The sequence below is a fragment of the Mobula birostris genome, chromosome 4 (genome assembly GCF_030028105.1).
Source record: "Mobula birostris isolate sMobBir1 chromosome 4, sMobBir1.hap1, whole genome shotgun sequence".
In the NCBI taxonomy this organism is placed as follows: Eukaryota; Metazoa; Chordata; class Chondrichthyes; order Myliobatiformes; family Myliobatidae; genus Mobula; species Mobula birostris.
In genome coordinates, this window is record NC_092373.1 from 35,916,810 (window position 1) to 35,929,288 (window position 12,479).

Consider the following 12,479-nt stretch of genomic DNA (forward strand, 5'->3'; position numbering starts at 1 on the left):
TCTACTATCTAGAGCAGGTAGAAGTCCCAAGTATGGTGGGAATGAATTTCTTTTTTTCAGTTTGTCTTGGGAATGAGCTTTGTTATATTGTGATTTTTCAATGTGAAAGAGAATCTCTTTGGCTTTAGTTGTTGCTCTATTATTCCATGCTTATAGGGAGACTAGACACTTCTGGATTGCAGCTTAAAATAGCAAATGGTAATTGAAGCTAACTTGTTCTTTTTACCAGATGAACGTGGCTGTGAAGTGCTTGAAAACAGATGTATTAAATCAACCCGATGCGCTAGATGATTTTATACGAGAAGTCAATGCCATGCATTTTCTGGATCATCTCAATCTTATCCGTCTATATGGCGTAGTTCTAACCCATCCAATGAAAATGGTGAGAAGCAATTTAGAAAGTTAGGCAAAAGTTACAGTATTTATTTTGTCCCCCATTTTTGTTTTGCTTCCTTTACAATTGCCTGTTTTTTAAAAAGATTGCCATCGGTCATGGTGGTATGTGTAGCTTCTGTCACAAAATGCCTGTAGTTTTCCACTGCGAGCATTGACAGGATTAGGCCTATGCTGGTAACAGCAGAGCAGCTGCAATCTCTGTTCCCACTCACACATCCTGATAATGTGTCTGAGTTGCAAGTTCAGCAGTGTAAGGTTTCCATTTTCATCATTTATGGTCTCTCTGAGTACGTTGCCAAATTAATACCAGTTGCACTTAATTTGAAACAGTTTAGTCCTGTGGATTTATTTCCATTGAGACTGAATAGAAACTGGACAAACTCATCAGTGGAGGGTGGGAACATTGATTTTCTCTGCTGAGAATAAATGTCATGTCACAGAGGTTACTAGGCAAACTTCATTTTCACTCTTTGGAATGAGGGGACTGCATGATTTTAGACTCCCAAATAAAATAACACTGCATTGCTTTTCTCCTTTTATCTTAAGTATGATGGAATGAGCAGCCCTGAAAATCTGTACTTTTATAACTGTTGCACTTGCTGTCAGACCAAACACACTAGTATTGGACAGATCTCTTTTCATAATTTTAATCTTTTTAGGTTACTGAACTGGCTCCACTTGGTTCTTTACTGGATCGCCTGAGAAAAAACCAAGGCTACTTTCTCATTTCAACACTATGCCAGTATGCAGTACAGATAGCAAATGGTATGGCTTACCTTGAGTCTAAGCGCTTCATTCATCGAGACCTGGCAGCTAGAAATATCTTACTAGCCTCAAATGAGTTGGTGAAAATTGGAGATTTTGGACTCATGAGAGCTCTTCCACAAAATGATGATCATTATGTCATGCAGGAACATCGCAAGGTTCCTTTTGCCTGGTATGTATTGGAGGCTATTTACACCAAAATATTTTGAAAATATTACTCACAATTGTAGATTAAGGCAAGAGAGACATCCTTCCTGCATTGAGTGTCTAGAGTGATGTCAAAATTGTCTTTGAGATCAATGTGATATCCTCTAGTTCTTCTAACCTCCCTGTGATGGTAATAGTTGTCAACACTGTCACGTGACATTCTGTTGTTCTAACTGGGTAGGGTGAGGACTTTTTAATGTTATGCTAACTGTATAATGTCTATCTGTTCTGACTACTTAGTGACGTTGCATGTATCTTGTTGTTTGAGGTGGAATGTGGAGTGTTTATTCCAACTGTAGTGATGTTCACCTCTATCTAACTGTGTAGTAGAATGCTTGTGCAGATGAGGAAAGGGCAGTAATACTGTACCATGCTAATTTTATTATCAAAACTGTTCTACAGGAATGCAGTAAGTATTTTCCATCATTATACTTTGCAGTGCCAGTTCGAGAGAGAGAGAGAGAAGCACAAGACCATTAAACATAGGAGAAGAATGGGCAGAATGGTAGCGTAGCAGTTAGTGCGATGCTATTACAGCTTGGTGTGTCAGAGTTTGGGGTTCAATCTCAGCATTCTCTGTAAGGAGTCCGTGCATCCTCCCTATGGAAGCTATGGGTTTTCTCCGGGTCCTCTAGTTTCCTCCCATAGTCCAAAGGCGTTCTGTTTAGTAGATGGTTTGGTCATTGTAAATTATCCTGTGATTTGGTTAGGGTTAAAATGGGTTGTCAGGGGTTGCTGAGTGGTGTGGATCAAAGGGTTCGAAGGCTTTATTAAACACCATATCTCTAAAAATAAATAAACAAGTCCATTGAGTCTGCTCTACCATTCAATGATTTTCCCTCTCAACCTCGTTCATTGTGTATGTGTGTGTGTATGTATGTGTGTGTATATATATATATATGTGTGTGTGTATGTGTACATATGTATATTTGTGTGTGTGTGTATATAGAAATTAGGAGAGCCAGAAGAGGCCACAAGAAGGAGATTGCTGAGCCTCTGGTGATGATCTTTGCATCATCAATGGGGGTGGGAAAGGTTCAGGAGGATTGGAGGGTTGTGGATGTTATTCCCTTATTCAAGAAAGGGAGTAGAGATAGCCCAGGAAATTAAAGACCAATCAGTCTTACTTCAGTGGTTGATAAGTTGGTGGAGAAGATCCTGAGAGGCAGGATTTATGAACATTTGGAGAGGCATAATAAAAAAAAGAGGCATCCATTAGTCTTGCGAGACCAAGTCTTCACTCTCCAGGGCGCAGGCCTGGGCAAGGTTGTATGGAAGACCAGCAGTTGCCCATGCTGCAAATCTCCCCTCTCCACGACACCAATGTTGTCCAAGGGATGGGCATTAGGACCCATACAGCTTGTCACCAGTGTCATCACAGAGCAATGTGTGATTAAGTGCCTTGCTCAAGGACACAACACTTTGCCTCATCTGGGACTCGAACTCATGACCTTCAGGTCTCTAGTCCAATGGCTTAACCACTTGGCCACGTGCCCACAGGCATAATATAATAAGGAATAATCAGCATGGCTTTGTGAAAGGCCTTACGAGACTGATTGAATTTTTTTGAGGATGTGACTAAACACATTGATGAAGGTAGAGCAGGAGATGTAGTGTATATAGATTTCAGCAAGGCATTTGATAAGGTACCCCATGCAAGGCTTATTGAGAAAGTAAGGAGGCATGGGACCCAAGGGGACATTGCTTTGTGGATCCAGAACTGGCTTGCCCACAGAAGGCAAAGAGTGGTTGTAGATGGGTTGTATTCTGTATGGAGGTCGGAGGTCAGTGACCAGTGGTGTGCCTCAGGGATCGCTTTGTGATTTTTATAAATGACCTTGATGAGGAAGTGGAGGGATGGGTTGGTAAATTTGCTGATGACACAAAGGTTGGGGGTGTTGTGGATAGTGTGGAGGGCTGTCAGAGATTACGATGGGACATTGATAGGATGCAAAATTGGGCTGAGAAGTGGCAGCTGAAGTTGAACCCAGATAAGTGTGAGGTGGTTCATTTTGGTAGGTCAAATATGATAGCAGAATATAGTATTAATGGTAGTGTGGAGGATCAGATAGATCTTGGGGTCCGAGACCATAGGACACTCAAAGCTGCTGCGCAGGTTGACTCTGTGGTTAAGAAAGCATATGATGCATTGGTCTTCATCAATCGTGGGATTGGGTTTAAGAGCTGAGAGATAATATAGGATCCTGGTCAGACCCCACTTGGAGTACTGTGCTCAGTTCTGGTTGCCTCATTACAGGAAGGATGTGGAAACCATAGAAAGAGTGCAGGGGAGATTTACAAAAATGTTGCGTGGAGTGGGGAGCATTTCTTATGAGAACAGATTGAGTAAACACGGCCTTTTTCCCTTGGAGCGATGGAGGATGAGAGGTGACCTGATAGAGGTGTATAAGATGATGAGAGGCATTGATTGTGTGGGTAGTCAGAAGCTTTTTCCCAGGGCTGAAATGGCTGGCATGAGAGGGTACAGTTTTAAGGTGCTTGGAAGTAGGTACAGCGGAGATGTCAAGGGTAAGTTTTTAATGCAGAGAGTGGTGAGTGCGTGGAATGGGCTGCAGGCGACGGTGGTAGAGGCAGATACGATAGGGTCTTTTAAGAGACTCCTGGATAGGTACGTGGAGCTTAGAAAAATAGAGGACTATGGGTAACTGTAGGTAATTTCTAAGGTAAGGACATGTTTGGCACAGCTTTGTATTGTGATTGTATTGTGCCGTAGGTTTTCTGTGCTTCTAGAAGGCAACTAAAAAGTCATTCGGGTATAGCTCAAATATGAAAGTGAGCTAGTTAATAATATTAAAGAGGATGCCAGAATTTTCTTCAGATACATAAAGTATAAAAAAGATGCGAGAGTGGAAATCAGGCTGCTGGAAAATGATACTGGAGAGGTATTAATGGGGGAGAAGGAAATAGCAGATGAACTGAATAAGTATTTTGCATCAGCCTTCACTGTGGAAGACACAAGAAGTATGGTGGAAGTTCCGGGTGTCAGGGGTCATGATGTGTGTGAAGTTACCAGAACTGGAAAAAAGGTTCTTGGGAAACTCAAAGGTCTGAAGGTAGATAAGTCACCTGGACCAAATGGTGTATACCCCAAGGTTTGAAATTGGTGGCTGAAGAGATTGTGTAGGTATTCATAATGAAATTTGAAGAATTACTAGATTCAGGAATGGACTGAGAAGACTGGAAAATTGTAAATGTCACTTCAGGAAGGGAGAGGGGCAGAAGAAAGGAAACTATAGGCCAGTTAGTCTGACCTCAGTGGTTGGGAAGATGTTGGAGTCAATTATTAAGGATGAGGTCTCAGGATACTTGGAGGCACATGATAAAATAAGATGTAGTTAGTATGGTTTCCTTAAGGGAAAATCTTGCCTTACAAATCTATTGGAATTCTTTGAAGAAATAGCAAGCAGGATAGACAAAGGAGAATCAGTTGATGTTGTGTACTTGGATTTTCAGAAGGCCTTTGACAAGGTGCAGTATACGAGGCTGCTTAACTAGCTCCGAGCCCGTGGTATTATTACAGGAAAGATTCTAGCATGGGTAAAGCAATGTCTGATTAGCAGGAGGCAAAAAGTGGGAATAAAGGGAGCCGTTTCTGGTTGGCTACCAGTGACTGTTGGTGTTCCATATTGGGACTGATTCTTTTTACATTATATGTAAATGATTTGGATGATAGTGGCTTTGTTACAAAAGTTGCAGACGATATGAAGATAGTTGGAGGGGCAGGTAGTTTTGAGGAAGTAGAGAGACTACAGAAGGACAAACTGATCAGGAGAATGGGCAAAGAAGTGGTAGATGGAATACAGTGTCAGGAACTCTCTGGTAATGTACTTTGGTAGAAGAAATGAAAATGTTGGCTATTTTCTAAATGGAGAGAAATTGCCAAAAACTGAGGTGCACAGGGCTTGGGAGCCCTTGTGCGGGATTCCTTAAAGGTTAATTTACAGTTTGAGTCTGGTGAGGAAGACAAATGGGATGTTAGCAATCATTTCAAGAGTACTAGAATATAAAAGCAAGGATGTAAAGCACTAGTGAGGCCTCACTTAAAGTATTGTGAGCAGTTTTGGGCCCCTTATCTTACAAAGTATGCACTGAAACTGGAAAGGGTTCAAAGGAGGTTCACGAAAGTGATTCCAGGATTGAACTACTTGTCATATGAAGAGTGTTTGACGGCTTTGGGCCTGTATTCACTAGAATTCAGACAATGAGAGCTGACCTAAGTGAAACCTATCGAATGGTGAAAGGTCTTGATAGAGTGGATGTGGGGAGGATGTTCCTATGTTGGGAGAGTCTAAAACCAGAGGACACAGCCTCAGAATAGAGTGGTTGATAGATTCTTGATTGGTCAGGGCATGAAGGGATACGAGGAGAAGGCAGGAAAAAGGCTGAAAGGAAGATTGGTTCAGCCATGATTAAATGGCTGATCAGACTCATTGGGCCAAATGCCTTAATTCTTATGGACCTATGAAATCAAAGTTGGAAAATGCTGTACTGTACATAGCAACATCCAGGGAGAGGAAAGCATTAATGTTTCAAGTCAGGTTTTTAGAGGCAGAAAAAGTTAGAAATGGAACTTCAAAGTGCTGAAGAAAATGAAGATATAGAGAGAGAAAATGATAAAGTACTGGTAGTTGAGGGTGTGGAAATGTGGGTTAGTGTGTGGAGCTAATGATCAGCCTTGCTGCTTGGGGAAAGTAACTGTTTTTGAGTCTGGTGGTCTTGTTGTGGATGCTACTTAGTCTCTTCTCTGATGGGAGTGGGGCAGACTATTCCTGGGCAGGGTGGATGTGATCTTCATGATGTTACTAGCCCCTTTCCAACATCTTTCTGTATTTATGCCCTTGATGACAGCTAGGCTGGTGCCTGTGATACATTGAGCAATTTTGACTACCCGTTGTAGAGCCCCCCTGTCCACCACAGTGCAGTTTCAGTATCAGCAGTGACATAGGTTGTCAGGATGCTCTTTGCGCATCTGTAGAATGACGGAAGTATGGATGTGCCACGTCCAGCTCTCTTCAGCCTCTTCAGAAAGCAGAAGCTTTGGTGAGCTTTCTTGACTGTAGGATGTCTTCTGGGACCATGAGTAGTTTTGTGTGATCTGCACTCCCAGGAGTTTGAAACTGCTCGCAGTCTCCACTGCTGCACTGCCAATGTAAAGAGGGTTGTAAGTGATGCAAGTTCTCCTGATGTCGATAACCATCTCTTTTGTCTCGTTCAAAGTAAAATTTATTATCAGAGTACATACACGTCACCGCATACAACCCTGTGATTCTTTTCTTTTTCTGCGATTATGCTTAGCAAATCTATAGAACAGTAAGGAAGAGGTTATTTTCCTGGTACCAGGCCTCAGGTTCTTCCACCTCCTTTCTGTAGGCTGTCTCATTGTTGGTGATGAGCCCCACCACCATCGTGTCTTTGGTTAACTTAATGATATTACTTGCTTGGGAGTTCGGCTATGCAATCGGGTGAGCAGAGTGTATAGCAATGGGCTCAGCACACAGCCCTGGTAGGCAGAGAGGAAGGATTAGTTGTGATCCTGATCATCTGAGGTCTGTTCGTTAGCAAGTCTAACCCCCAGTTGCATGGTGGCGTGTTTAGATTGATTGAAGGGGTATCATGGGAGAACATGAGGGACACAGTGATGCTGAATAAGAGAGCATCATGAGTGTACATCCCTTAAAGCTGATTTGATGGCAGACCTAAATAGGAGACAACTAAGACCAGGAAGAGGTGGTGGTGGGGGGGGGAGGGGGGGTTGTGGTGAGAGATAGCAAACACTACAAAAGTTGAAAATCTGAAGTTAAGATTCAAAGGTTAAAAGTATATTTATTATCATAGTATGTATTACAGAATACATCCCTGAGTATTGTCCTCCCGCAGTCAGCCACGATACAAGGAACCCATTCAAGAAAACATCAAGCACCAGACTCGCCAAAAAAAGGAACAAATTGTGCAAATGGCAAAAAGCGAGCAAACAGCACATAGAATATCAAACATCCAGAGGTCCAATCAGCATTGGGAGCAAAGCACTGTGAATTAAATAAAAGTACAAGAGGGCAAGCAGGGTGGCCATTGTCAGGGCAGCCATTGTTTGAGTAGTCCAGTGGTGAGAGTAGGAGCATCAGGCTTTGACTCAAGAGGCTTCAACGAGGAGAGGCTAAGGCCAAAGAAACAGGTTAGAGAATTTGGTCTTAGTTTCCCATTGTACAGTGCAGGCAGGATGGCAGATATGGCAGCGGAATGTTCCTCCTGCAGGATGTGCGAATTCATGGAACCTGATAGTGTCCCTGAGAGGGAGGTTTGCTAATGCTATTGCGGAGGGTTTAAACTAGATTTGCAGGGGGATGAGAACTGAAGTGAAGAGGCAGAGGATGGGGCAGTTGGCACACAAGTAGTGACAGCTTGTAGGGGAAGGTTCCCCAATTAGTTTTCCACAAGGGCCAAATTATATCAAGCATGCCAAGCCAAGGGCCAAAACGTCCAGGGTTATTTTTCATTGCTGTTTTATGGGCAGTTGTTGTTGCTGCTATTACCATTATTATTATTAGTAGTAGTAATAGTGGTAATAATTTAGGCCTGGGATTCTCAAAGCCTGTGTTGTGGGTCACACAAGAAAAAAAAATGCACTCTTGAAACAAAATAAGTCCAAAACGAACTATTTAATTATGACTCTAGCTATCACATTGAGAGCTCATTTGGGACTTAAAATACACACACACACACACACACACACACACACACACACACACACACCTCCTCACCACTTCTCTTCCACACAGAGTTTTAGTAGTACTGCCTTTTCCACTGTTTCTGTTCTCTCATTTAATCTATTTGTGCTTTTTAATTAAGCTAAGTAGCATTTGAAGTATGAAGTGTAGCTATAAATGAAATTATCAGTATTATTGTTGTTGTAATATTATTATACCACAATAAGATTGACAAATGGGCAATAATAAATTGATTCACTCACCAGTCAGTGAGAGAAGTATCAGCGACGGGATGAGGTAATCCTTCTGATGTCGGGCCTGTATTCTGTTATGGCAATCTTGAGGCACTGGCCAAGATGTGCATTGGAGAGTCTGTTTCTGTCCTGGTTCTTGATAGAGTTCATTGAAGAAAACGATGACTCACATATGTATGTGGAGAGGAACAGTCTGAGTAGGAGCATTGCAATAGCTCTCGTGTTTTTGAATTGAGCTTGGGGAACCACGTTGATCCAAATGTCACTCACCCCAAAGTCCTTGTGTTGTGCTTTGAGTAAAGCAGATGTTCCCATTTCCAAGACCTCCATCTGAGGAGTTGCCTCATCTATGGAAGGCACCAGCCTTTTGGCCTCTGCAGTCCACTGGCCGTCAGCCGAAACGGAGAACGGCTGTTTCAGGAAGAGGAGGATGTCACCTGAGAGTTTAGGGGAGCTTTCAAATCGTTCCCTGAAGTTTTCTGCCAGGCTCGCCGCAAAATCCTTCATCACTGGATCCTCCCACATTTCGTTCTTCTTGCAGTGCTCCCGCAGACGTGGAAAGTGCAACTTTCTCCCGTGAATGTCTCTCTCCAAGAGGTTCAGCTTTGACCAGAAAGCTTCAATCGCCTCATACATGTCCGCAACAGTGTGGTTGTTGCCTTGTAATTACAGATTAAGTTGATTTAGATGAGACCTGATGTCACACAAAAAAATAACATGTGCCACCACCTTCGTGTCATTTAAAAACCTCTTAAATCCTTGGGCTTTTTGGCTCTGCAGCCTGGATAAAAATGACACAAGCTCATCGCGCAGGTCGCACACCCTCTCCAACACATGGCCTTTGCTCAGCCAGCGAACATCATTATGCAGCAAAAGATCTCTGTGTTCCGCTGACATTTCCTCCAGCAATGCTCTGAAAAGGCGATGGTGTAGACTAGAACTCTCACGAACGAAATTTACCAGTCTTGTCACAGTATCCATCGCCTCTTTCATTTCCCCACACAGTTTAGTGCACAACACTGATTTGTGAATAATGCAATGAAATGCTAAGAGTGCTGGGTTAACAGCGGCAAACCTGCTTACCAAGCCCTTGTGTTGTCCCACCATCGACGAAACCCCATCGATGACAACGGACACAATTTTGCTCACATCCAAGCCATCCTTCTCAAAAAACTGTGTCAATTCGTTAAAAATTATTTCCCCAGTTGTGCGCCCAGACAGAGGAAGCAAACAAAGTAGCTCTTCCTGGAAGGTCTTCCCATCAAAAAATTTTGCGAACATAGATAGCTCTTCCATATCGGTTCGGTCACAGGACGAGTTTATGGCTAGTGATATGGCTTCTGCTTTCTCTAAATCGGTGAGTAGGTTGGAAAAATACTCCTCCGTTAAAACTTCTACTTTTCTTGTTGCTGTGTTAGCCGACAATGGCACCGTCTTTAATAGCTCCACAACTGTTTTCTTGGTTTTCTCATCATGACTTAAAACTTCGCCAATAATATCAATTGCACACGTTTTAATCAACTCGGCATCACGCGCTCTACAGGGGCGTTGGTCAAGTGTACGGTGTGGGATGAGGTTAATATAAATTAGAGCAGCGCACACTTTATTTACATGTTATGACAGGTGCGTTCACATAAGTGCCAATGGGTTGGTGCGGTCCAGACATTTGGTTCTCGTGGTCCACCTATTGGGGTTGCCTGTTGTAGGGAGTTTATGAGGAAGGATAGGCAGATAACGGAGCAAAGAAGCAATCAACCAGATGGTTTGAGATGTGCCTGTTTTAATGCAATGAGTACCATAAGTAAAGTAGGTGAATTTATAGCATGGATCAATACGTGGAACTATGATGCTGTGACCCTTACAGAAACTTGGATGATTCAGGGGCAGGAATGGCTGCTGAGTGTGCCAGATGTTTCAAAAAGGACAGGGAGGGAGGTAAAAGAGCTGTGGGGAATGGCACTGCTAATCAGGGATAGCATCACGGCTGCAGAAAAGGAGGAAATCATAGAGCAATTGTCTACTGAGCCATTGTGGGTGGAAGTCAGAAGCAGGAAGGGGGTAATAACTCTGCTGGGTTTTTTATAGATCCCCCCAATAGTAGCAGAGACATCAAGGAGCAGAGAGGGAGGCAAATTCTGGAACGGTGCAATAATAATAGGGTTATTGTGATAGATGATTTTAACTTTTCCTAATATTGATTGGCATCTCCTTTAAGCAAGGGGTTTAGATGGGGTGGGGTTTGTTAGGTGTGTTCAGGAAGATTTCCTAATGCAATATGTAGATAAGCTAACTAGAAGAGAGGCTGTACTTGATCTGGTATTGGGAAATGAACCTGGTCATGTGTCAGACCTCTCAGTGGGAGAGCATTTTGGAGGTAGTGATCGCAACTCTTATCTCCTTTACCATAGCACTGGAGAGGGATAGGAGCAGACAATTTGGGTAAACATTTAATTGGGATAGGGGGAAATATGATGCTGTTAGGCAGGAACTTGGGAACATAATTTGGGAGCAGATGTTCTCAGGGAAATGCATGGCAGAAATATGGCTAATGTTCAGGATGGTAGGGTAAAAAAGCACCATGGTGTACGAAGGATGTAGAAAATCTAGTTAATAAGAAAAAAGCTTAGGGAAGGTTCAAGAAACTAGGTACTGTTAGAGCTCTAGAAAATTATAAGGGTGCCAGCAAGGAGCTCAAGAATGAAAGTAGGAGAGCTAGAAGGGGCCATGAGAAGGTCTTGGCATGGAGCCGGAGGAGGTAGCGGAGGTACTTAATGAATACTTAGCTTTAGTATTCACCAGTGAAAGGGACCTTGGCAATTGCAGAGATGACTTACAGTGGACTGAAATGCTTGAGTGTATAGACATTAAGAAAGGTATTAAATTAGATAAATCACTGGGACCGAATGAGATCTATCCCAGGCTACTGTGGGAAGCAAGGGAGGAGATTGCTGAGCGTCTGGTGATGATCTTTGCATCATCAATAGGGATGGGAGGAGTACTAGAGGAAGGTTGCAAACGTCGTTCCTTTGTTCAAGGAAGGGAGTAGAGATAACCCAGGAAATTATAGACCAGTGAGTCTCACTTCAGTGGTGGGCAAGTTGTTGGAGAAGATCCTGAGGGGCAGGATTTATGAGCATTTGGAGGAACATAATCTGATTAGAAATAGTCAGCACGGCTTTGTCAAGGGCAGGTCATGACTTAGGAGCCTGATTGACGACTTTGAGGATGTAACATGTAGTGTATATGGATTTCAGTAAGGCATTTGATAAGGTTCCCCATGCAAGGCTCCTTCATAAAGTAATGAGACATGGGATCCAAGGAGACCTTACTTAGTGGATCCAATTTTGACTTGCCCACAGAAAGGCAAAGGTTCATATTCTGTATAGAGGATGGTGACCAGTGGTGTTCCACAAGAATCTCTGGGACCCTTGCTCTTTGTGATTTTTATAAATGACCCGGTTGAGGAAGTAGAAGGGTAGGTTGGTAAGTTTGCTGATAATACAAAAGTTGGGGGTGTTGTGGATAGTCTGGAGGGTTGTCAAAAGTTGCAGCGTGACATCAATAGGATGCAGAACTGGGCTGAGAAGTGGCAGATGGAGTTCAACCCAGATAAGTGTGAAATAGTTCATTTCAGTAGGTCAAATTTGAAGACAGATTATAATATTAATGGTAAGACTCTTGGCAGTGTGGAGTATCTGAGAGATCTTGGGGTTCGTATCCATAGGATACTCAAAGCTGCTGCGCAGGTTGACAGTGTTGTTAAGAAGGTGTTTGGTGTGTTGGCCTTCAAGAGTTCAAGAGCCGTGAGGTAATGTTACAGCTATATAAGACCTTAGTTAGACCCCACTTGGAGTGCTCTGTTCAGTTCTGGTCATCTCATGACGGGAAGGATGTGGATGCTATAGAGGGAGCGCAGAGGAAATTTACAAATGCCTGGATTGAAAAGTGTGCCTTATAAGAATAGGTTGAGTGAACTTAGCCTTTTCTCCTTGGAGTGACGGAAGATGAGAGGTGATCTGATAGAGGTGTACAAGTTGGTGAAAGACATTAGGATTATATTTGTAAGAAGTAGTTTAATGAACTGTCAGCAGGGTGTTGCCTTTGGTTGCGTTGGTTGCTGTCATCATTTTGA

At 42.9% G+C, this 12,479-nt stretch overlaps 1 protein-coding gene across 12 annotated transcripts in view; it reads left to right on the forward strand.

Moving 5' to 3' along the window:
- tnk2b (tyrosine kinase, non-receptor, 2b) overlaps positions 1-12,479 on the forward strand; it is a 244,249-nt gene that overhangs the window by 163,791 nt on the left and 67,979 nt on the right. For all 12 annotated transcript variants that reach the window (XM_072255152.1, XM_072255156.1, XM_072255157.1 and 9 more), the window contains exons 5-6: positions 230-382; positions 1,056-1,333. In XM_072255152.1, the coding sequence (XP_072111253.1) occupies positions 230-382; positions 1,056-1,333 (431 nt within the window). The remainder of the gene's footprint in view (positions 1-229; positions 383-1,055; positions 1,334-12,479) is intronic.